Raw genomic sequence first — 25,466 nt, 5'->3', positions numbered from 1 at the left:
TGCCTGTATTTACTTCATTGTTATTAATAATAATAATAATAATAATAATAATAATAATAATAAAAACTAATTTTCAGAAACCCCAGAATAATATAAAGGGAAGCACCTTATACCCTATGTGCCTTATTATGTTATATATATATATATATATATATACTTTAACTGACATGTGTTGTTTATATACTGAATGCCTGTATTTCCTTCATTGTTAATAAAGATCTGAAAAAATTATTATAATAAAAACTATGAACCCAACAATCCATTTTCTAAAGAAATATATTATATAGCAAAATAATGATTTATTTTATTAACATATGTATGTACAGTCATGGAAAAAATGATTCGACTACCCTTGTTTTCTTCAATTTCTTGTTCATTTTAATGCCTGGTACAACTAAAGGCACATTTGTTTGGGATTGTTTTGTTTCCATTGTTTTCTTGATAATAACTAAAATCATTAGCAAGAAAAACATGGAAAGTGTCTAGATATCAGCTCTTATATTAAAATCTTATGAGCTATTTTTTTTGTTATCATTATATTTGTCCAAACAAATGTGCCTTTAGTTGTACCAGGCATTAAAATGAACAAGAAATTGAAGAAAACAAGGGTGGTCTAATCATTTTTTTCCATGACTGTATGTATGTTAACATACAGTATATTTGGCATGTTATATGGAATTAATTTTCAGATGAGAAAAATATTTATAATTAAGAGAAAAGAGACCTTGACAGAAGTTGTATCTTTATTTTAAATCTTCTAACTTATTTGGTAAATATTATATCCAGTCGGATAGTGTGCAAAAATACCTAATATTCACCAGTATAAGATGAAATTAAAATATACTTTGGAATATTTACTATTTACCCCTTTCCTCTCCTTTTTTTCTTCTTCTATTTTTGGTTGTTACCAATTGTATTCCTCATTATTGAATAAAATAAGTTTGGATTGGGGGGAAACAACAAACAAAAAAAAATAATAAAAAAAAGCTTATCTTACAAACACTTACGTTAAAATAGAACACTAGAAAACAAACGATAATTTTTGGTCCAAGGTGACGTCTTTAAATGTCTCGATTTGTTGGTCCAATACTTGAAAGGCTGAAAACAGCTTTTTTCAAACATAAAAATTACTTTAACAATTATCAAAATTGTCAATTATTTTTCTGTCAATCGTCTATTTGTTGTAGCTCTAATGCATTGCTTGATTTGATCAGCATGTTGATAAAATGAGCATAACATGTAGTTAATGAATGTAATATAATTAGATAAATCTTTACTGTAAAAATGAAGAAAGATTGTTTTTGATGGTTTGTAAGGACAAGAAAGATTTAATTATTTTATAGACTGACTGTGGTCAGTGTACAGTCCTCGTTTGAATAACTAGGTATATTGTAATGATTTTCCATTGGGTGTATTAATTAGGTAAGTTTCAGTTATGAATAAAAATTGTTAAAGGTTTGTGTGAGGTTTAGAATATTAATACTATAGTTTTGTAGTCCGTTGTCTGGTATTATAAAGTTATGACTGTTGTATCCTTAACACATTAATCAACTTGAATTGTTTCACCTTCTTTAAATTAAGTGTCAACAAAACAAATAAAAAAACAATTCAGAACATTTTTTTATTATAGTTATCTGAACACATTTATGATAAATTAAGAAAATGCTCAGTAATAGCGTCAGTGTTTATTATCCAAGATTCAAAAGGAAACTGCAGACAAAACGTATTTCTGTCATAATACTTGCCTGCAAAGTATTAAATGTGACAAAATATTGATGGAAGAATCTGTAAGGAATGAAATCACATGGATTAGATTATTTACAATTAGATACAATCAGGAAGGAAAGGGACACAACTCAGGTCGAGGGACGTGAATACAATCAAACAAGAAGTTCTTTTAGAGCTTTGAGGTAATCGTCTTGGGTGAAATACATTTTTAGACAATAATGGGAAATGTATATTGCTATGTATTCATCAGAATCATATAAATTATCCACCAATAACATGAAGCCAGATTATTTTTACTGCATCTAAACACTCCGGGACAGTAGGTGGCGGTATGCATTTATAAACTGGTGTGTATTCAGACACTAAACACATAATTAGTATTCAATGTGTCAAATCGAACATTTTATGTCAAAGTATTTAATTGTAGTTATTTGTCAAAAATACCCAATAAAAGCAAAATCATGTTATTGAAGTTTTTTGATGCATTTTACAAAAAAAAGTGAAGAATCAGAGTTTAGTTGTGTTATCAATAACAAAGTCTGTTAGATTTTAACAGTCAGAGCTTTGATCACTGCATCTTTGCCTTTATACCATCAGGTGTGCATAAACTACAGTTTCTATGAACTTGTCTGCTGTGAAAGATCCTTCCTGAAAGGATATCAAAAACTACTTTCTATAGATGTAATTTATTGTAATCCTTTAACAAAGATTCTTGTGTTGTTGATAGTTAATTTGTACCGTAGCTGAAACTACTAGTGTTGACAATTTTGTCAATGAAACTCATCCATTCACATATGAACATGAGGAATATATAAATGCCATTTGACTTTCTTAAACAATATGTAAAATCATCTTTCAGTCTTTTTGATCTCTAAAATCTCTGATATCTTAACATATATAACACACGTATATACAAACACAAAGGTGACAAAACCAGAAAGTTACAAAATATTCAGTAAAAGAAGTGTATGTGAATCTAAAATATTAAAAATCATACTCCCTGAGTCTCTCTGTAGCTATGTACTTTATATTACTACTGTTTTACACTCCATAGGGATGAAGTCTATTATTTTAAATATTTATAATGTCAGCTTATCAACACGTCCTTCACTTCACTTGTTCCGTTCTTACATCAGAACTGTCTAGATCAGGGGTCCCCAAACTAGGGCCCGCGGCCAACTTCCGGCCCGCCAAAGCAATTGGAGTGGCCAACTTAACTATCCCAAACAATCCCCCTAAACATGGCCTGTTTTTTTAAAAATTGCATTTATTATATATTTATTTATAAAATATCCACATGTAATGATTAAGGAAGGCTTTCTAATTAAAATTGACCTTAGTTGTGAATTATTTACAGTAGTAGCTAATTTTCACCCCCTCACACAATGGTATAGAGTCGGTCAACAAAATGTGGAAACGGAAAATAGATTCTGAATGCAGAATCTATTTTCACCTGTACTTGTTACAAAATCATTGTTAACTGGCATCAGCTTGTGTTTTTATTTTCTACAAAATAAAAGGAATATCTGTGGTATTTCAAATAAACATGTGATTACTTTTTATTACTTTTTTGCAAACCAACAGGTGGTGCTAAGGCCAACAAATGATCATTATATTTACACAATAACTCTGGTGGTCACTTTGGCCCATATCATTTCCTGTTATAGACTGACCCCGGCCCCCCATCACAGAAAGAAAAGCTGATGTGGCCCCCACCGAAAAAAGTTTGGGGACCCCTGCACTAGATTAAACTCTCTCCATGAACCTCTGGACACTGTAAGAGAATCTGTCTCCCTCCGTCCCTCTCCCATACCATCCCATCTTCCTTCCTCCTATCATCGTTACCCTCCCACATCATTCCCCCAACATCCTGAGGACCCCCACCCACCACCACCCGGTCCCACAGCTCCCCCTCCCCCGGCAGCTGTGTGTCCTCATGGATCTCCCTGCCCCACTGCAGAGCCTGCTGGGAGGCCAGGGAGGCTGCGGAGGCCAGCGTGGGGGCAGAGTTGAGGGTGAGGAGGGTGCTCTGGGGGTCCGCCATGCTCATGGATGTGACGGTGCTGGTGGGAATGGTTGAGAACTGGATGAGCTGGGGGTGGCTGATGCTGGAGAGGTGAGCGGTGGCGGGGGGAGCGGCGGTGAGGTGGAGCAGAGCCGGGGCGTGCTGCTGGTGCGCCACCTGCACCACGTGATGCGTGGGCAGCTGCAGGAGCTGGCCCTGAGACACATCTACCGGAGTCTGTGGAGCCAGCGGCAGCACCACCTGCTGCAGCGGAGTGAGCCTGCTGTTCACCACGGCATGGTTGTGGTTGACGGAGGGCTGGTGGGGCTGGCTGAGCACGGGGACCGGTGCTGGAGCAGAGGGGACGCTCTCTGCAGCTGGAAGAGGAGTGTTTATGACTGAGCCCCCGTTAGCTGCCAGGGCTTCAGCTATGAGCACCTCAGGGTGACTTTTGGCCTTGTGGGCAACAACAGAGTCCTTTTTCTCAAACTTTTTGCTACAAATGGAGCAAGAGAACGTGTAGGAGGCTTCTGCATCGTGCTTCTTCATGTGCCAGTTTAAGGAGGCCTTCTGCCGGCAGGTGAAGCCGCAGATCTCACACCTGCCACAAGGGGGAGACACAGAGCGCGTCACTCTCTGAACGGACTTACAGCACTTTACTCTGACTTTAACACTTATCTGCTCTACTGTCCTTACTTTTTAACTACACAATGTTTGACTTGTGCTTTTTATTATTTTATCTCTTTTCTTATCCTGCTGTATCTTATTTCTATTTTTATTTCCCTGTTTTAATTGACTGTTTTTACTGTTTTCAATTGTGTCTTGCTGTTTTAATGTGTATGTAAAGCACTTTGAATTACCTTGTGTTGAATTGTGCTATACAAATAAACTTGCCTTGCCTTTACTCAGAAACAGTGGTAGAAGAAGAATTACAAATATATTTTACTTAAATAAAGCAAGTAATAACACAGTGTAAAATGTACTCCATTACTATCTCTATACTTTCTTACAATCAACTAAAGAAAAAGCTACATTTAGGTTTAAAAGTAAATTAAAAATGTAATTGAAATGATAACTGGGAAGCCCACTATTCATTTAATTCGTTTACTTACAGAATTGTATTGGCTCCTTATACACTCTATACCCTTTATACACACATTTCTAAGCTAGTTTTTGATATAAATCATCATACTCTGTGTCATATGCGTAAAACTGATGCGTTCATCCTTAAAAAAAAATTGCAAGTCATAAAAAAGAAAAGTAAAAGTACTCACTAATGCTCACAGAGAGTTAAATCAATATACTGTATACTCTAAGATTATTATTGTTGATACATTATAATAAAGCATTTAGATCACATATTATGATTAATAAATAATGTAATGTTGCTCAAGTGAAGCAAATTCTAGCTCTTATATACACCATTAGGTGATTACTCTATATCGATCGATTGTATTTTATATGCTCATAAGAGATTTGATACATAATTATCAAAAAAATTAAAATCTGGATATATCATTAAAGAGTATGAACTGTATATATTATATTGCTTTGTCAACTGAAAAGGATCCTAGTAACTAATAAATGACACTGACAGGAAGTGCTTCAGTGGCTCACAACGAGGTCAAAGTGAGTTGTGTTCATCTTTTATCTTCTGAGTTTGACCTTTGACCTTTTGGATATTAAACTTCCTCATTGTATTTCATGACTGTGTAAAATGATTGAGTTATTGCCACATTTTGTGAGGTCACAGTGATCTTTCTGTCCAAAATCTAATCAGTTCATCTATGAGTCCACATGGGCGTTTGTGCGACATTTGAAGACATTCCTTAGATAAAACTTCTGGCTGCTCAGTCTGCTGCTCCAGCACTGCTGCAGCATCCACGGCTGAGTGGATCGTCACTCCCACGCCTGAACAACATCCACCTGAGCCAACTACACAAGCGGGCCTCAAACATCTTCATAATCTAACCCTTTATCAGGCGAAGAACTATATTTGGTAACTTCAGTGGATATCAAAATGGGGTCGAGAAAAAAGTTGCACATTTACTAGATTAAAGTGGCAAATCTGCGCGAAAAAAAGTTGCAGATTTACGAGATTTAAAGTGGTGAATCTGTGAGAAAAAAGCTTTTTTCCCCACTTCTTTCTCTTAAATCTGTGACTTTTTTTCATGTAGATCTGCCACTTTAATCTAGTAAATTTGCAATTTTTTTCTCTAAATGTTTTTATCTTTTATATACCTGCTGAAGTTACCAGATATGGGTCTTGGCCTGATAAAGGATTAAAGATAGCTCACATCTTTGACACACCCTGTTCACCTGGCAGACTGAGAACCATGTGAGCCGACAGCTTCTTCCTGAGAACTGTGGACCAAAAAATTGCAACATGCATACACATACCTGATGGACAGGTGCAATACACCTTAAAGTCCAGTTGAAGCCAAATAAATACATGTGATCTGAGTTTTCCACACCACAGAAAAAAGTGTTATTGAACACCCAGCCAAATTTGAATCAGAAAGTGTAAAACAAATTGGTTAAAATAATGAAAAAATGAGCAGCATTCTCTGCTTTAAAAGGCGGGCGTGTCCGCTGAAGACGCTGAAACCAGATCTCTGAAACTTTCGGGACTTCCTGCTACTGTCCTGCCAAACAATGCTCATGGCAAACAATCAGAAAATAAATCTTTTCCGTTTCGGTGTTTTCTTTTGTGGGATATTACTTAAAACATTGGTATCTTCTGTTGATTTGACCGATGACACAAGTTAACATTAGCTTCATCAAACCTTATGAGTAAATCTATCAACGTGAGTCCCTGTTGGGGGGACATTCGATGCCATGATTTTAGATGCACTCAGAGATGGAAACAGTTTAATGGTCTAACTCAAAAATTCAGTTATATAATTTTAAGTCTTTTTACATGTTTTCAGTTATTTTGTTCCTTGTAAATTATGTTTTCTTACAAATCTCTGGTACTTTACTCTGACTTTAAGTGCAATAATTAAGTGCTACTATTTAATATAGGCTGTAAAAAAACAAACAGTGTATATGTAATATACACCGTTTTTGTTGTTGTTGTTTTTTTACTAATGCTGCTATTTGTTATTCAGTTAACTATCTATCTAATCTTTCCATCACTATTGCCAGCACAGGGCATAAACACTGAATATTTTCTGCAAGCAACACTAAGAATGCTTTTATTCAACATTAAAGGAGGAATTAAAGAGAATATGTATTATGGGGCTATTTTAAATAGATCATTTCTACATACAGGAACGATACAGGAAGTCGTTCCTTCCTTCTGCAATAAGACTCTATAATTCATCTACCTCTGCCAGAATCAACATTACTGAAATGCACTAAATCTATGCATGACACTTTGCTATGTTATTAATATTATTACTATTATTATTATTATTATATACTGTTGCTGACATTACTATTATTATTACTATATACTGTAATATACTACTACTATTATTATTATTATACCGGCCTTATTTATTATTATTATTACTATTATTATTATTATATATCATATTATTTTATTTATAATTATTTTATTTATTTTAATTTTATATTGTTACTATTTATTATTACATATTATATTATATATAATATTATATACTGTACTATTATTATTATATACTGTCTAGTCACTATAGCATTGCTGCCATCATATCATCAGTATAATTATAATTACCATCATCTTGCCGACCTACCAACTGATCTGCTTTTTTTTAACTTCTTAAGTGTCCTTGTTCTATTCTGTGTTTTTTTTTTCTATTGTTGTTTTTATTTATGCTACCTCAGTATTTTATTCTATTGTATTTTATTGTACTTAAATACCGGACTGCTGTGACAACGGAATTTCCCTTCGTGGATGAATAAAGTAATCTATCTATCTACAGTTAAAGACACAGATCTGGAATGATGTGCTGTTTCCTTGTATTATTGGAGGAAAGCCAGAACTGCATATCTTTCTATATTATTATAGTTCTTCCCTGTCCCCAGTAAACACTGTGCCATGACTCACTGTATGGGCTTCTCTCCTGTGTGAATCATCCGGTGGACAGCCAGGTTATGGGAACTCTTGAAGGCCCGAGCACAGTACTCACAGATGTAGTCCCTTTGATCTAAAGGACAGACAACAAACATGATGATCAGCTCGTCACCTGATAGCTAAAGATATGATGCACAACCTCGGCATTACAAGCAGTAAGAACTGTATTACTTTCTTATTTTAACTTAAGTCTTAACTGCACCTGTATGATGTTTAGCATGACGCAACAGCTGCTTCTGCAGGCGAAACAATCGGCCACACGATGGGTGATCACACACATACTTCTTTTTGAGCAAATGCTGGTATTTGATGTGGTGCTACCGTAAAAAGAGATGGGAGAAGAGATTAAATATTTAATTAAACACACCCAGTGTCTGATGCTTTGCACCTCAAGGTAAGCTCACAGATAAAAAACAGAATGTAAAAATCCAGTGTGTCAGTTTGGTTTCTGCAGCAAAGCCAACACCAGGGTTCACACAACATTTACGGGTCAAATTCAAACACCTATAAGGTAAATAAAACAAGTCTTGAAGCCTTTATATCACATCTAAATTGTTACTTTAAATTATTCATATATAACCACGGAAATCAATGAAGGTTTATAATGACACTTCACCAGCTCTTCATACCAACTTTGATAGTATGTTTTGATCATGACTATTTAATGTATACTTTTTGTACATTTATAAGTATAACGCATCAATCTTGTGCACTTCGAGAGCTAAATGAGAGCAAACACCTCATATAACATTTTTCACTGTCAGGAGATACCGTATCATAAAATCTGTTATCCTACTTGGTCATTTTTAATTGCTGTCAACATGCTTTCCACCATGACATGGATTAGCCAGCCAGTGTGGCTAGGGGCTCCCCCGGAGAATCTTTTTTTCTATAAAAGCCCAAATATGGTGGCCACTCACATTCCAATGCCACCATTCCATCATATACACTGATCTTAATGATTGCATATTTTAAGGATTATTTCAAAAGGAGAATAAAGGTTCTTGTATATTTTATTTAACCCATTTAGGCCTAAAAAGCCTGGAAAAAATGCATGCAAAACCTTTGGCAATATAAATAAGCCCCTTAAACCTGAAGTTTTGTTAGTAATTGTATCTGTATCTGTCTTTTGTTGGTAATTCTGTGTCTTTTTTGGAAATGTTGTGTCTTTTTTGATAATTTTGTGTCTTTTTTTGGTAATTCTGTGTCTTTTTTGATAATTTTGTGTCTTTTTTGGTAATTCTGTGTCTTTTTTGATAATTTTGTGTCTTTTTTTTGGTAATTTTGTGTCTTTTTTGGTAATTTTGTGTCTTTTTTGGGAAATTCTGTGTGTTTTTTGGGTAGTTCTGTGTGTTTTTTAAATCATTTGTGTCTTTTTTTGGAAACTGTGTGTCCTTTTTGGTCATTTTGTGTCTCTTTTTGGTTATGATTTCAAAGTTCTGGAAAAGTCTCATGTTGCATTGCAACACTCCCACATGTATTCTGATGCATTTCATTGGCCAAGAGACTGAAAATAGGTGGAAAAAAAACTACAAATACTACAAAACGACATATCCGCTTTCCAGGCTTTAATGGCTTAATGCATCTTACTTTGACGGTCTTCTTGTAAATTCTGTGGTCGATTCTGTCAACACACTGTGCTCTAATTTTGAAGGCTGCATGCATTTAGTCAGTCACAGTTTAGTGTGATTAAAACAACTTTAATTGTTAGCTAATGTTAGCTTGCGGCTACAGAATGGAATAATGCAGCAGAGCGTTTGGACCTCTGAGCGGCCCGGACAGGTTGATAGTATTTAGTTTGTCTCAGAGGAGGACGGAGAGGTGGGCTGGTTTGACTGACAGACGGGTGACAGACACTCTGCTGAGCAACAGCAACACAACGGCAAATAACTTTATATTATGAATACTGTAAAAAATACTTTCAGTAGCTTAAAATGTGACGTTAGCCCAGCACAGGAGACGACATGAGGCGATACAGATTAGAGTCTGGCGGGCCCCCAGAGTCTAGGTAATTAATGGGAAACTCTGGAGTGATTGCGTCGATAAAAACATCAGATCAAGGCCATCACCAGATAATGGCTAAAAACAGATGCACCAAAAATAGTGGATTGGGTAGAGGTAATGCTTGATATATATATATATATATATATATATAAATATATAATGGAGAAGCTGACTTTCAACTAGACTAAAAACAGATACTTTTATAATCTAGTGGAAAAACTGGGTTGATTTTGTGTCTCCATTGAGAGCAGACTTTGTGCAGTAAGAACACTGTGTATTGTAGATTATTGACCCACTTGGTTCAGGCTACAAACTTGTTCATTGTTCATATGTTTATTTGATATGTTTACCCTCCAACGGGAGAAAAAGGGACAATGCAAGAGAGGTATGAAAATAAGGAGAGTAGTGGAAAAAGGTTTCATTTTACTTCACATTTATTCTACTGTAACTTTACTTGATAATTTGTGTCAAACTATGTCTCTGCTCCGAGGTGGAGAAGTATGGGAATATTCTACTACTGTTGGAAAATTGTACAGAACATGTAAAATGTCGATGGAATGTTGATATGTGGAATCAATAAAAAAAATAAAAAAAACACCAGATCATATTTAAAATCAAGTGTTTTTCAAAGACTATATTTGAATTCAAGCAGCTTCCAACCTAAGTCAAAGTTAAACACTTTCCAAACCTTACAGACTTTGTACAAACCCTGAAATATTGCTGCTGTACAGGGCCAAATTTAAGACGCTGCCTCTAAAAATATCTGGTTGACTGACAGGACTCCTGACCTGTAGGTAGCGTGGGTGGGCCAGGACAGTACCACAGCCTTCAATTTCACAGCGGACGTACTGCACTGGGGGCTTTTTCCTAATAAGACAGAAAAAAAAGGGAAATTGTATAAAAATCTCACTTGATCAAACAGTACGAGTCATCTACAGTGAACAGTGCCACTAAGACTGTTACCTTTGTTTTGGCAGCCGAGGGACTCGGACATCTTTTTGTTGTCTACCTCTCCTAAAAAATTAAAACAGATCGGAAAACAGAATTTCAACCAAAACCTTAATCCTTCTTCGCCAAAGTTGAAAAAAGTACAGTCAGGAATCATCTGCCCTAAGTACTGCGCAATTTGATTTAATTAATTTATTGCGGTTGATTTGATCCAATTACCAAAAAAAACATAAGACAATTATATTTTAGAGTCATGCAGCAGTTATGCAAGATCAAATGAGTCAGCATGAGGTTTGTGTCAGCAGGTTATTATTAGCACTGCGTGGTGATGTTTGGTTGTCATCTCGGTTTGGCACACCTGATGCCATATCATCAACCAAGTTCACACGGTTTAATTAATTGGGTCACCTGTGTTCCTGCTTGGTTGGAATGAAAAGCCTGAAGCCTTGCCTACTTTCTTGTCAAGAGAACAAAGGAGCTGCTCAGTTTAAAAGTTTTGTCATGCGAAAAACATTCAATCGGTAACATTGACGCCATAAAATAAAAATGGTACTGCCTGGAAACAAATTGAAAACAACTTTCTTGGAGTTGATGCCAAGCCGAGATGACAACCAAACATCACCACACGGCACTAATAACAGCATGCTAACACAAACCTCAGTCCGACTGACTCATCTGTTCTTGCATTAACTTCTTTATGATTACAAAATATAATTGTCTTTGTTGTTTTGTAATTGGGTCTAACCAACCACAATAAAGCACAAGTGACTCATTAATTAACTTGCCATCAGGTGTGTTCCTGCTTGGCTGAAATAAAAACCTGAAGCCTCACCTGTACTTACTGGTAAATAGAACAAAGGAGCTGGTCAGTTTAAAAGTGTTGTCACTGCAGCCATATGGCCCTTTCAAGCATCAGTTTGACAACCATGGGCTTAATTTGATGAAGAGAAAATCCAAAATCCCAAAAAACTGTGTTCTGGGCTTTAAGTTGGCCCTGGATAAGTTTAGCCTGACTAAACAATAACTCAAATATGAACAATGTTAAAGGGAAACCTTTTCAGTTTTCAAGCAGCTTTGTTCAGTAAAAGCAAATGTTTAAAAGTTTAACTTCCCTCCAAGTTGCCACCAGCAGGAGCTCCCTGCTGGTTGGTCTGTGCATTCCTTTAACTAATCATCAACCCATATTTGACTCACTTCCGTGGTGGCTCTGTGTTATCGCCCACTATATCTTCTCTCTGCACAACAATCTTGGTTGTTTCTTCCTTTTTAATGTCATCTTCTTCTTCTTCCTCCTCCTTTTCTAACTCCTCTTCTTTGACCTCCTTTTCTTTAAACGTTGTATGCCGCCTTGATTTTTCCCTAAGCAGTTAAGAGGTAAAGTTTAATTTACTATTGAAACATTTTAACATGCAGCATGCTGGAAGTCTTTAAATAAAGCGCCATTAATTAATAAAAACTCGGAGCAGAGCAAAAGCAGAGCATACATATGTGTCTCAGGTTTATAGTTGAGGTCATCTTTGAATGGAGGGTCTTGGCTGAGAGCTCCAGCTGGATCTGGAACACTAATATAGACATCAACACCACACTGGCCACAGTTAAACTCACATCTGCAAACCAAACAGGAACATTTACATTTTCTCTGCTGCTCATTCATTAAGTTGTAAACCACTCACTTGTCGATGCTTCTGTTCAAAGAACCTGAAAAACAGAGATAACCACTGTGAATTCAGTTTCAAATGACCACTTTGGTTTGTAGTCTTGTTTTTGTGACGACTGTTTAAAAGGCTTTGTCATAGCACACATTTGGACTTGTCAAAGTAGAAAAAGCACAGGTGTAATTATTAGGGTTGGCTGCATTTCAAACACAACTGCCTGTGGAGAGTCCATCTAAGGACAGACCAAAGGAGACAAATATTTATTAAATATATTGCTTGTAGCAGGTAAAAAGGCCCTTTTAAAAAAATTTAATTATAAACTGGAATCATTCATGTCACACTGGGAAAGATGGGTTAACTATGTAACAGGCCAGTCTTCATTTTTACCCGCTGTTAAAATAATTGATTATTTCTATATTGGTAAATTATTTTATGCTTTATTTCTGCTTCTGTCTCTGTTCTCTGTGAGTGACGCAGGTCACTATCAAAGGTCAAACCTTGACTGTAATAAATATCTCTATGCATTTTAAGTCAGACAATATGATTTGATACATTGATTGTGTTTGTGTGTTAATATTGATGTAGAAAACTATGATTACTTTAATTACATATATTCCATTTGCTTTAACTGATTAAGATTCTATAAATCACAAAGAATGACATCCAGATATATTGGTGCACAGTTTTTGCTGTGTGTGTATGTGCATTTGTGAGTGTGTGTGTGTGTGTGTGTGTATGTGTGTCTGGAGAGGGGAGACCACAGAAGGCCAAATGAAAATCCCGTGAGAGAATCTCTGTAAGTCATAACAAGGGAAAATGTTTGTGCTAACAAGTTTGTTAGTAGGCCAAGGCAAGGCCTGGTTTCGGCAGCAAGCAACCAGGTGGCATGACGTGCCGTTGTATGCATTAAAACTGGCGAATGAGCGGATCAAGAAGGCGGGACTTCCTGGAAGAAATCAACCAGCATGTTTTGTAAACAAATGTTAGTATTTTAATGGGTTCCAGGGAGGGAGTCGTGGTTCAGACTTCACGAACTGAAACACGTCTGTTTGTATTCAGGGACATGAGTTAATTTTGAACCCGGAGATTCTCTGTAAAGTGCACATTTTTTGACGTATTGTAATAAAACTTTTGTTAAACTGAGAAACTTGGACGTCTCCAGCTCTTCATTTCCCCATCAAAGAATGCGCAGAAAAATGGTGAGGTTTTTTCTGTTGGTGACAGATTTTTTCTGTCGGTGACAGATTATCAATTTTCAAGGTTTCCTCATGCAATTTTTCTAACACCGCCCATGACGAGAATGTAAAGAGATCACTCCCCACATGTTTATACGAAAGAAAGTGTATCAAAGGTTGGTTGAATTCCAATTTAGGATTTTTTTTAAGTGGACTGCTTACTGAAACACTTATTGGAACTGAGCCACATCGTTCAGTTTTGACTGACAGGTCTCACACGAAAAACTTTCAATTGCAAAGTATACAGAATGCAATGTGTGTGTCTCACCACATGATGAAGCCTCCGTCTCTGCTTCAGGCTTGCATGCTGGTGCTGGTTTGGTTCGAGATGCTTGGATTTGATGTCTCCCTTTGCCCTTTCTAGGTTTGGACAGCTTGGGGCCAAGAGTGGACACTGAGGGAGTTATGGTGCCAGTGTATTAGTGACAGATGTAAGAAATGACATGCTCCTCATTCCTTCTTATTGGTCAAATTATGTTAACTATGTATCTTTATACCTTTTTTGGCTGTGGATTTCTTTATTGCAGGCCTGTGTGAGAGCGAGAGAATCTACAGTAAATGACAGCCAGGTGCAAATCAAAATAAATCCTGAGTATACCTTGGAAAACACAGTATACTTTAACTCTGCTGCCCTTTGACAATGAACACGATCACTATTGTGCACAAACAGGGCAACTCATGCATTTAACTTAGTTTTGGTTTCAATATCTGGTAAACCTATAGCTTTAAGAAACCCCAGTGATATAGCACACTTCCTAGAATTACAGCCTCCTTGCAGTGCAATCTCACTAGTACTTCTAACAAGCCACTGTGAGTGTGATGTAGTTAACAAGCTTGTTGCAAAAGTAGTGTACGGCTAAGTATGAGTTTGTGCAAGCACTTACTGCATGACCGGTGTGTTTTTGCAGCGTGGTCCCGTATCTCTCCCTCGTCCACGGTGCACACTCAAAGGTTTTTGCTTGCAGGCAGCATTTTTAGATGCATCATGTCCAGCTGCAGCCCGCCTGGCTCGCAAAACACGAACACTTGCCCGAGAGTCACCGGAGTCCGGGGAGGTCACTCGGGGTTTCACCAGTCTTTTACTTCCTCTTCTCCCGCTTGACGGTTCAGTTGAGTCCGGGGATGGTGTGGCGGCCTTCGTTGAGTCTCCGCTTCTCTTTATCCCGGGACGAGTACGTGAAACCTCGTCCTCCTCCGAGTCCATGCTGCTCTAATTAAACTGTTATGACCCGTATAGACCTTTGCAATTAGTCAGGTATGAAGATAGAAAATGCAACAGCAACGTAACGTTGAAGGCCCTGGGAGTTTTGTTAGCTCGGTCAAGAGTAAATGTTTAGTCACTACGCAAGCAGGTCATTAACCCCCTTTTTATTAAATAAAAACGACATTGTATGATGAATGCATATTTTACAAACATTCAGCATGATTTACTTCTTAAAGCTATAGCAAACCACATATTTCTTTAACCTAGAATAGGCCTGTTTGGGATGCGTCTCCTTTAAGAGCAGCAGCAGAAGCGCGGATATGCGAAAAAAAAATGTGGTTTGGACTTACGGGCTTCCATACTAACTGGAAATGGTGTTTATGGGAAATGGTGTTTTAAGTAAAACACTTGGATTTATGCATTTGGTTCATGCAGCAGTGCTAAACCCGTTAAAATATGAATCTTTTTCATTTATTTTGGTCCTTTGAATAATAAAATACTACTATTATGTTTAAAAAATATTATGTATTTTAGAATTTTAGCCCGTATTATTATAAGGCACGCATTTAAAATAATCAGATAGGCCTGCTACCATTACTTAGCCTAAATAATTCTAAAATGTTCTTTCAACAAACAGACATAACTTTACCATTGTGCAATTGGCAATGGTCCCTGACAAACAGTTTAATCCCAGGTGTGGCTGTGTCATGAGTCAGTCATGAGTATGTAAGGAATTGGGGGTAAGGGACATGTGTCCTGAATGGTGGATGAAATGATAAAGAACTGTCAACACACGAAGGACAACAATGTCGAATGGTAGGGCGTGGAACAGAGACTCAGATTTAAAGACTGATGACAGGCTGACAGTTCTTTGTGCTGTGCCAGGTTTGAAGATTCCCTCATGCAGAGACATGCGTCTCTTCAGTGCTTTCTTCTGTGGCTGTTTCTGTGTGGCCCACACATATCTTCAAAAACCACAGAAACAGGTTTTACAGCCTATTGTCAGGTAAACCTGGCACAGAAGTAAACTCTTAATCAATTACTCATATGTAGCTGCCATAACAAGGTAACTTCAGGACAACAATGTCCCCATTGAATTATTACTTTCAATTATGACTTTCAATCTCAATGGTGTTTTCCCCACTTATATTTAAAGGGTTAAAATTCCCCAAAAATGAATGAATATTTGGTAATGATGATCAGGAATGACGTTGATATGACGGTGTACAAACAAGCCCACAAAAAAAATCCAAACCATCACTGACATGTCCTAGACCAGGGGTAGCCAACAAGCGCGGGTACCTGGTTGCCCTGGTTGACTTTGCCTGGGGTCATAGTTCAATATCCTGCACAAGACCAACCTCATTCTTACTCTGCTGAGGCAAGTTAGCGGGCGCAGCTATGTTGGGGTGCTAGATGCAGTTTTTACCCACCAAAATAATGAAAAAACAAGGCAGAAAAGCAAAAGAAAACTTAACATTTTCACAATGATTGGAAGGAAGAGTTGTTGTTTTTTTTTACAACAGTTAAAGAAAAGTGTGTAAGTCTCATTTGCAGGGTAGCTGTGGCAACGATAAAGTTGCACAATGTGGAGAGACACTTAAGTGTGTGTCATGAAAGGGCACTACGTCAGAAAAAGCATGTGAGTTAAAAGCAGCTTTGGGCAGTCTGTTTTCACAAGGCTGGTGAAAAAGTCACAAAATGCAACTGAAGCTTCTTTTAGAGCTGCAAACTTTCTGATATAGAGCAAGAAAGCCTTTTTGGGACAGTGGATCTTGAAAGAAGCACTGATGATAATTTCAAACACTGTAAGTTTGTACCAAACAAGTCATTCGTATTACTCAGAAACCTTGAAGTAGCTCTCAGTTTCAAAAAGGTTGGTGACCCCTGTCCTAGTCTATCAAAACATAAAAAAAATAGTATGAAAAAGTATGACATAATTAGTATGCATAAAATAATTCAATTAAATGTGTTTTTTAATTCATAAAAACAATAGTGGCATTATGTAATTTTAACCCAGACCCAGTATTCCTTAAAGGGAAATTATGGGGGATATACCACAGACCAAGTGGATCACATAGAACACATTTATGTTTAAAAAAAAAAATATACGTCATATACGATACATTGGGTGTTTATGGTATTTATGTTTATGATATTTCTTATTTTAAAATAAAAAAAACTAGACACATTTTCTGCTCACAGAAACAAAAATTTGCCTTTTTCTTTGCATCTCCACAACATATATCAAAATTGTGGCTTTAATTTGTTCAGGAAATATGATCAGAACAAGTTAAATGCAATACAGGACAAACTATTAATGGATTAGAATTGTTAAATGGGTTTAAACTTAGCCTAGTAACAAAAATAAGCTTTTTGAAATGAGCTACTTTTTCACATTTCTGTTTCCAGTCACAGCCACATTTCGGAGAAGTCACTTCCTGTCACATGACCACCACACCAGGGTGTTGAGTATATGTCGCTGAGGGATTTAATGAGTTAAGGTGAAGCATAAAGCTGAATATGGGAGATTATAGATGATTTAAAGTGTTTGTTACACGGGTGTCACCATAGGTTCTTATGGGTTAAACTGGCATTGAGAGAATTACATTTAAAAAATGTTTGTAGTTGATCAAGACTGATGTGAAAATTGTCTCCCAAGAATATATTTATTCATGCTACTTTTATTACGCTTTTAAAAGAAATCTTAAAACCCATTTTTATTCACTGGCTTTTAACTCAACATGAGCCTTTGTTCTGTTTTATTTGTTTTTATTTGTTCTTTGTGGTTTTTTAAAATTAAGTTTAATTTTAAAATTAAGTCTAATTTTAAAATTGAAATTCATTTTGAAACCCACTTTTATTTATTGGTTTTGTTTTAGTTGTTTTTGCTTGTTCTGTTTTTATTGTTGGTCTGTCCTGCCATGTACAGCACTTTGTATCAGCTAACGCTGTCTTAAAGGGCTCTATAAATAAAGTGGATTTGATTTGATGTGTCATTTTATGTTTTCACATTATATCAACCCGAATTCAGTTGCACTGAAAGTCTTGTGGATAACATTGTGAAAGGGGATTTTTATTATTTCTATTCTCACCAACTAAACAAACAACAACCAGGAAATGTATATCTACAGCAATCCGTCACTGGATCAAGATAAAGTCTGATGAGTGTGTCTGGCATTCTGGAACTCAAGGGAACTTTAATGCTCACTCACGAGTGTTGTAAAAATAAACCGATGCAGAACGGATTGTAACTGAACAGGATGCATCTCGTTCTGTTCACTATCAGCCCCCATCAAACCATGCCAGCTGAACTATTTTTTGCTAGTGAGGAATGTTAAAACTTTCCCCAGAACAACACCTTGTTGCTGTTTAATCATTTTTACTGATGGAAAGTCATGTTCATCCAGGTCTCAGATTTATAGATGGCTATTACAAGAAAGCACTTATTTACACAAACTAAAATCTACTAAAATGTTTAATTTAACGTCACCTGCTTGCCTCTGAACAAAGTGCAGATGCCAGCTGCTACCTGTTGTACGTCACAGCTACGAGGTGCAGTGACAGGTGTGATTAAAGCAGGTGGAACTGGTTTTGTCAGACAACTTTGGATCTCTCCATTTTTAGTTTTGTTTCAGGTTATCGGTGTGCTGAGGATTGACGCATGATGTCAGGTCAATGGTGTTGAAAGGTGGGTGTGATTTTAAGATTTTGAGACTCACAAACTTTAGATTCTTTCGCCTCATTTGAACTTCTAGGGCTTCTTCCGTTCTCCGTCTGCTTGGGCAAGATGGTTAATGATGCACTTTACAAGTTATACAAGTTCAATCTGGCATGAAAGTGATTTGTTCACTATTTCAATTTTATATTACAATGTGGATGTGTTGCTGTCAAAGTAGAAGAACACTACTTTGTTGGTGCTGTGAACGATAAACAGACAGGTGTGGCAGGGGGCTGTAACAATGGTCTCTAATCATTGAATCATTGAAATACACAGTACAATCCTGTGTGGCTGTTTTCAAACAGGAATGACATTAAATGTATTTACATTCTCCTGTTTTTTAAGTACATTTACACAGTATCAATTGGTTGCCGGAATTGTTTTCATCCTGAATGACTAAGCATTTCACTGCACTTCCTGAAAGTCTAAACTTTTTTTTTAATATCACAGCCTACTCACAGTAATGCGTCAGGCTTTGCATATGCAAATACCTGTTTTGTGGTTTCATGAAGATGCATATCAGCCTTGTTGTGGATTCAACTGAATAAGGGGGCCTTGTTGCATTTTGGAAACCTTGTGTTTGCTAAAATTGTGCTATATAAAAAAGTGGATAGGATTAAACTTTTAAAAAAATGTTTTATATCAAACAAATTAAAAATAAAAAATCAGATGTGGATGTACGGAAGAGGATTGGGGCCAGGTAGGAGAAAAAAATAATGAGAGGAGGATTTTTTTTTCTCATTATACTGTTTGAGAAAAAAGTCGAAGTGACGAGAATACAGTAATTTTATTTATTTGTAATTTATTTATTTCAAAACAGGGACAGCGCACAATAAAACATTAATCTTGTACAACTAGAGGATATGCATTGTGCTAGCAGGTTCTAGCAGATTGCTATTTTCCACCTGTAGTCCCTGGAACAATACATAGAAAATGATTATAAAAAAAGAAAATGATTCAGTAAAATTACAGAACAAGGCAAAGAGACAATATATAAAATACATAAATAGAAACATTGAAGCAAGATTCAACAGGACAGGACAGGCTGCCCCCCAACACACGCACGCACGCACACGCACACACACACACACACACACACACACACACACATTGAGTCATGGCAATGCAAGAAAATAGAAAATGATGATTTCCCAAATCCAGTTTAGCGTTGGGCTACACTACACTCAGCCCTTGTAACAGATCTTGTTGTTCTTGTTGACTTCTCAGAACAGAGTGTAATATATTTTTTCAAGGGGGGAGCTGCAGCATTGTGAATTTAAAAAAGTAAGCAGACATTTGAGTGCTTTATCAGATTTTCAAAGTTTAAAATTTCATATTTATTGAGTATATGACAGTCAACTCTTTGAGTTCTTTAAAGTTGGAAAGATATTCACAGATTGGTTGTTCCCGTGTCAATAAGTCTTCAGAGGAAACATTGTTTCTGTCCAACAGTCAGGTAGACTGCAAGCTACAACCTGATTTTCATCAATGTCATAAAATGAGCAATAAGCACAATATTTAATGGTGTAATAGACCCCTTTCACATAAATGAGATATTCTTGGTAGCAGGCCACTACAACTATTGTTTTTGCTTGTATGTTCTGCTTTTATGTAATTTATGTGAATATTTTAGACATATATTAGACATATTGAGGAAAATCAGGTTGTAGCTTGCAGTCTACTTTACCGAACTCAAAAAGACTGCAAGCTAAAAGCTGATTTACATCAATGTCATAAAATGAGCAATAACTACAATATTTAAGGGTGTAGTAGTACTAAAATCCCCCAACACATAAATGAGATATTCTTGATAGTGGGCTGTACAACTATTGTTTTGGGAAAATCTGCTTTGATGTAATTTATGTGAATCTTTTAGGCATATATTAGATGTATTGAGGAAAATCATGTTATAGCTTGCCGTCTACTATACCGAACTTAAAATGTGACTTTAGTCTCAACATATGTATGATTACTTTTTTTCCTCCTCCTCTCTTTATTTTTTTTTCCTACCTGGCCCTAATTCTCTTCCATAGGGATGTCATCTCCCTTTCAGAAGAAAATAAACTTTAGATTTCTTTACAGTATTATTATAATTACTTAATATTACTATATATGTATGTATATGTATGTATATATGTGTGTGTATATATATATATATATATATATATATATATATATATATATATATAATTTCTACATTGCAGTTGGATTTAAAAGCAGAAAGAATCAAAACAATATAACATAAGTGTTCAGAAGCATAAATTAGATCTGGTAACCAGTTTTTCTGGCTTGCTATCTGAATGACAGTCCCAGTAGCTGTGCCTGCACTGTTATTGAATAATCTATCCATTTTGAATGTAGCCACACATGCCATATTGTTTTAAAATACAAACTTTATTTATTAAAATATTTAATTTAATGTTCAGATTGGTGCTGATCCACAGGTTCTGCTTCTCGGTTTGCCCAGTCCTCATATTAAAGGGTGCTCAGTATTCTCACATTTGAATAAAGAATATATTGCTCAGATGGATTGATAATGCACCACCAACAATTGGGGGTTGGCACAAAGTGATATTATTATTATTTGACTTACTACCAATGGAATATCTAACAACACAGATTTAAATGTAGGATGGAGGATTTTTTAAAGATCTGGGCACCTTCTTTAAATACGCTGGTAAAAGACAGATGCAATGACGAAAACTGGCTAACCGACAATTTTGGGTAATAGACTGGACTGGATCTACTATAATTTTCTTTAAAAAATATAGGATTTTCTCTCAAAATTGAGATTATTGTAATTTTCTTTTTTATTACTCTCCTTTCTTTCTGGATATGTATTTGCTACATCGCTGTCAATTATAATGAGACAGAGCATTTCCATTGTCCTGTCTAAATTACATAACAAGTAGTTGGATATTTGTTTTTTGTGGCCACGGTGTGTTGTTGTTTGTGTCTATGTTGGAAAATGTAATAAAAAATAATATTTAAAAAAAATACACACTTTTTGCTTTTGAATCTTGCAATTTATGTACCTCTTCCCCATGTGATAAATGAACTAAAGTGTACCGTAGGTAGTATTTTATTTGTTAAAGGGAGAAACTATCTAGACACAGAAATCAAATTAAATTTTCAAAAAGCACAAAAGGCACAAACAAAAAAATGTTACTCAAGTCATACTGTAAATAAATAAGAATGCACCAGTGGGTGGAGGAATGCATTCTAAAACACATTAACTCATTAGTTTTTTGCATTGCATAAGTTGGTTACTCACAGACTACAGCAGGAGATAGATGCCTTCAACATGTTTCTTTTTGTCACTGCTTTGTTATCAGATATGCTTGCTGCACATGGATAGCCATCAATTGCCACCATGAACTGTGGATTCTTTCTAAGCCTCCTGGCAGGTGAGTCAGTTACGTTGCATAAAATGTTCCATGACATGACGAACTCTATATGTAAAGTGAAACTTACTGTATGTCAGACACGCTTAAAATGTCAAGGGTTAAAGGAAAAGTAAAGGCAGACAAAAAGAAAAACTTGCATGGATTACATTGTCACATTAAAATGTCAAGCTTTGAATTCAGCCCCAACATAAAGTCAAACTGAAATTAAAATTTTCATTACTTCTTATTTCTCCAAAAAGAAACAATTGTTTTTATATATACAAGCTCGCTCATAAAGTTTGAATAACTTTGTTTTCAGATACAATCCTCCTGTTAATTGTGGTTTTATTTTCATTGCGATATGTTTGGAAGAGATTGATGAATACAGTTTTGAGAAGATATACAGTTTTGAGTGATTGTCACAATCATTTCATGGAAAGAGGTAAAAAAAAAAATATTTTATTCCAACTTTATGAGCGACAGTGTATTTGTGAAAACAGCATCTACATTTAGAGTGGTGGGCTTTTTTCATGGGAGCAGCTGATGGATAGGTTAACTAGCTACCAATCTGTAATTGGTTAGCTTAGGTTTCTAGAATCAGCACTGCTTCCAATAGCAGTTTTCATTCATGTTCACATTATAGAAGGGTTATTTATTCTCATGAACAGGTATGTATGATCTAACCAAGACTTAAGGGCTGTCCGCACTGAGAGCAATAACTATAAAGATACCTATATATGTAGTTGCATATGGTCGTCTAGGTGGTTGGTGAAGTACAGACCCCAAACACAACAACAATGGCCAATAATATAATTGGGACCACATTAACCCTTTATCAGGCAAAGAACTATATTTGGCAACTTCAGGTAATATTTCGAGAAAAAAGAAAAAAAAAAAAAAAGAAAAATTTACTAGATTAAAGTGGCAAATCTACAAGAAAAAATGTTGCAGATTTAAGAGATTTAAAGTGGCAAATCTGTGAGAAAAAAGTCGCAGATTTACGAGAAAAAAGTAGGAAAAAAGCAACTTTTTTCTCCCAAATTCACCACTTTAAATCTCATAAATCTACGCATTTTTTTCTTGTAGATTTGCCACTTTAATCTCGTAAACTTTTTTTAAACTTTTTTTTCTAAATCCATCCGTGTTTATATCAAGTCATGTTCAAACTCTATATGGTTATAAGTATACTTACTGAAATCAAGAGCATCTCTCTTGCTCTCCTTGCCTCCATAGTGCAGAACAACACACTGCACCCAGGCTCAACAGCAGCTACCTGACAACTGTTTTCTTATTCTAATTTATGGAATGTGGGAAATATGATAATGAAGAAAAGGGCCGGAGATGTGGGGCTCCAACACAACTGGAGCAGAAAACTTGGTTCTGCTGTTTACAGAATGTTATAGCTCATCAGTATAAATGCTCAAATGACTATAGTTAAGACTATTATTATGGTATTGCTCCTGGTGTGGATGGCCCTTTATGTACAGCGGTTCATATGATCCTATTAAATATGGCTATTATATTTAACATGAAACAGTTGCAGAATCACTCTTAAATGGGACGTCGATGTTTCAAACATTTTCCACTGTGAAATGGAACTAGGTGTTAAGGTGTAAAGCGCCAAAAATACTTGGTTAACGTTAGAAAAAAGATCAGTTTGGGTTACAAAGATAATTAAATGGCCATTAGAGGTTGTAATAAGCTGCACCTCCTGGCTCACAATTATGTGGATTAGCAAGACTTCATTACTTTTTGTAGGTATAACTACAACCACTGATCAATGTCATGGGTCCAGATGTAATGATGGACTCATGTCAGAACAAAAAATTAAAATGCAAAGCAGAATTTAAATGTATCAAATCAGTATACAAGTCAAAACACACACTAAGGAGATCTGCTGAGTTCTCTGCAAAAAGAAATTATAAGTTGTATGGCTTCAATGAGAATTGCTGCAATTTGTTATGATGTAAAGTCTGTTGTGCAACATTAACTGATATGAAACTTTCTGCCTTGACCTCTCACGCAGCTCTCTGCCCACCTCAGTTCTGGGTCACAGCCTCTGCTGAGGGTCCTGTAATTAACTCAACAAATTCGTTGACCACTACAGCACCAGAGGTCAGTAAACTTTCAACACCTCAACCGTTTAACAGCTCAAATTCGCCTTCACCAAAAACATGGACCTCAAGAACTCCAAATGTAAGCGACGAAAGAATTAATGTTTCTCACATTATACCCGTGACTGCTCCCCATGAACCTGCCCAAACCACTAGCCAACCAGCTTCAGAATCATCAGTGGTGCACCCAAGCATTTCTTCGATGGATGGAGATGAAGAGTTGAGCACACTATCACCCAATTCAACAATGATGGATACAGTCGTATCCGGTGAAATCCCTTTACCATCAGTGAATGAAACTCCCACATCTGCAACCCCTGAAAATACAGACATTGTTAACATACCCACAGACATATTTGTGACTCCCTTGGCAGTCATACCTCAAACCTCAGACGTCTCTGATAACAGCACAGCAACCAGCATTCCACAGTTATCACAAACTGATTCCATGTTAACATCCACACGCAGATTCCAAGATGAACCCGAGACAGAGGAGCCAAACTTAACTTCAGGCAGTTCTATCATCATATCTGAGACAGCTACGTCACTGAATTCCTCACCTTTAAATTACTTTGAAGCCAGAAACTCAACTTTGGACCCATCTACAAGAGTAGTAACTTCTGCATCCACTACTCAGAGTTCACCATTGGCAGGTCCAGGATCAACCTCTGCAATAAATGAAAATAATGTATCTACAATGAATGCAACATCAGCTCCGCAACAAGACACTTCCTCTGTAACAATCGTAGCAACAGAAACTACATCATATGACACCACCAAGCCAACGAAAACATCTGTGACGACAGAACTCTCAACACAACAGGAAACCACTGAAGCAACACAAAGTACAACAGTGGAAGCTACAAACTCCACATCTCAAAAACAAAACACTGTTTCCATGCCAACAACATCTGTTCTGACATCATCATCATCATCACCAAACCAAATAACTGAATCTGCACCAATATTACCTACCACAACATTACCACAAACCACAATGCAGCCCATGACAATAACACACAGAGCATGGTTGACAGACGATTCAAATAATGTAATGATAGATACTGCAGCTACAACACCAACTCCAGCTGCTACCGAATTTGTAACAGAATCAATTTCAACAGTAGAACCACCAACGGCTGAAATACAGAGTGCAGGATCAACAACACCAACTGTGGAACAAGCATCCACACCAACAACAGAAACTACATTTGCCACAACAGCAGAAGAAATATCAACACAAACAGTAATTTCAATAACGCAGTCAACAAACAACAGTACATCTTTTACACCTGAATCGGCGACCCATACTACTGCAGTCACCACCACCACTGCACCACAAACTTCTCCTACACATAATACACTGTCTACAAGACAATCAACACCAACAGAAATCAATATTG

The 25,466-nt window shown here is 36.4% G+C and overlaps 1 protein-coding gene across 1 annotated transcript; it reads right to left on the bottom strand.

Annotated features, from left to right (window-relative positions):
• Nucleotides 1-2,395: 2,395 nt before the first annotated feature.
• Nucleotides 2,396-15,110, bottom strand: LOC131989838 (E3 ubiquitin-protein ligase ZFP91-like). Its single transcript, XM_059355180.1, has 11 exons — nucleotides 14,523-15,110; nucleotides 14,136-14,167; nucleotides 13,907-14,032; nucleotides 12,422-12,446; nucleotides 12,233-12,310; nucleotides 11,943-12,107; nucleotides 10,764-10,814; nucleotides 10,589-10,667; nucleotides 7,999-8,113; nucleotides 7,770-7,869; nucleotides 2,396-4,334 (listed from the first exon to the last, which is right to left on the bottom strand). The coding sequence occupies exons 1-11, from the start codon at nucleotides 14,840-14,842 to the stop codon at nucleotides 3,470-3,472; spliced, it is 1,956 nt and encodes a 651-aa protein (XP_059211163.1). The 5' UTR covers nucleotides 14,843-15,110; the 3' UTR covers nucleotides 2,396-3,469.
• Between the last annotated feature and the right edge of the window lie 10,356 nt (nucleotides 15,111-25,466).

This window comes from Centropristis striata, chromosome 17, assembly GCF_030273125.1.
Source record: "Centropristis striata isolate RG_2023a ecotype Rhode Island chromosome 17, C.striata_1.0, whole genome shotgun sequence".
Lineage (NCBI taxonomy): Eukaryota > Metazoa > Chordata > Actinopteri > Perciformes > Serranidae > Centropristis > Centropristis striata.
Note: the sequence above shows the minus strand (reverse complement) of the source record. Positions and strands in the feature narration are given on the sequence as shown.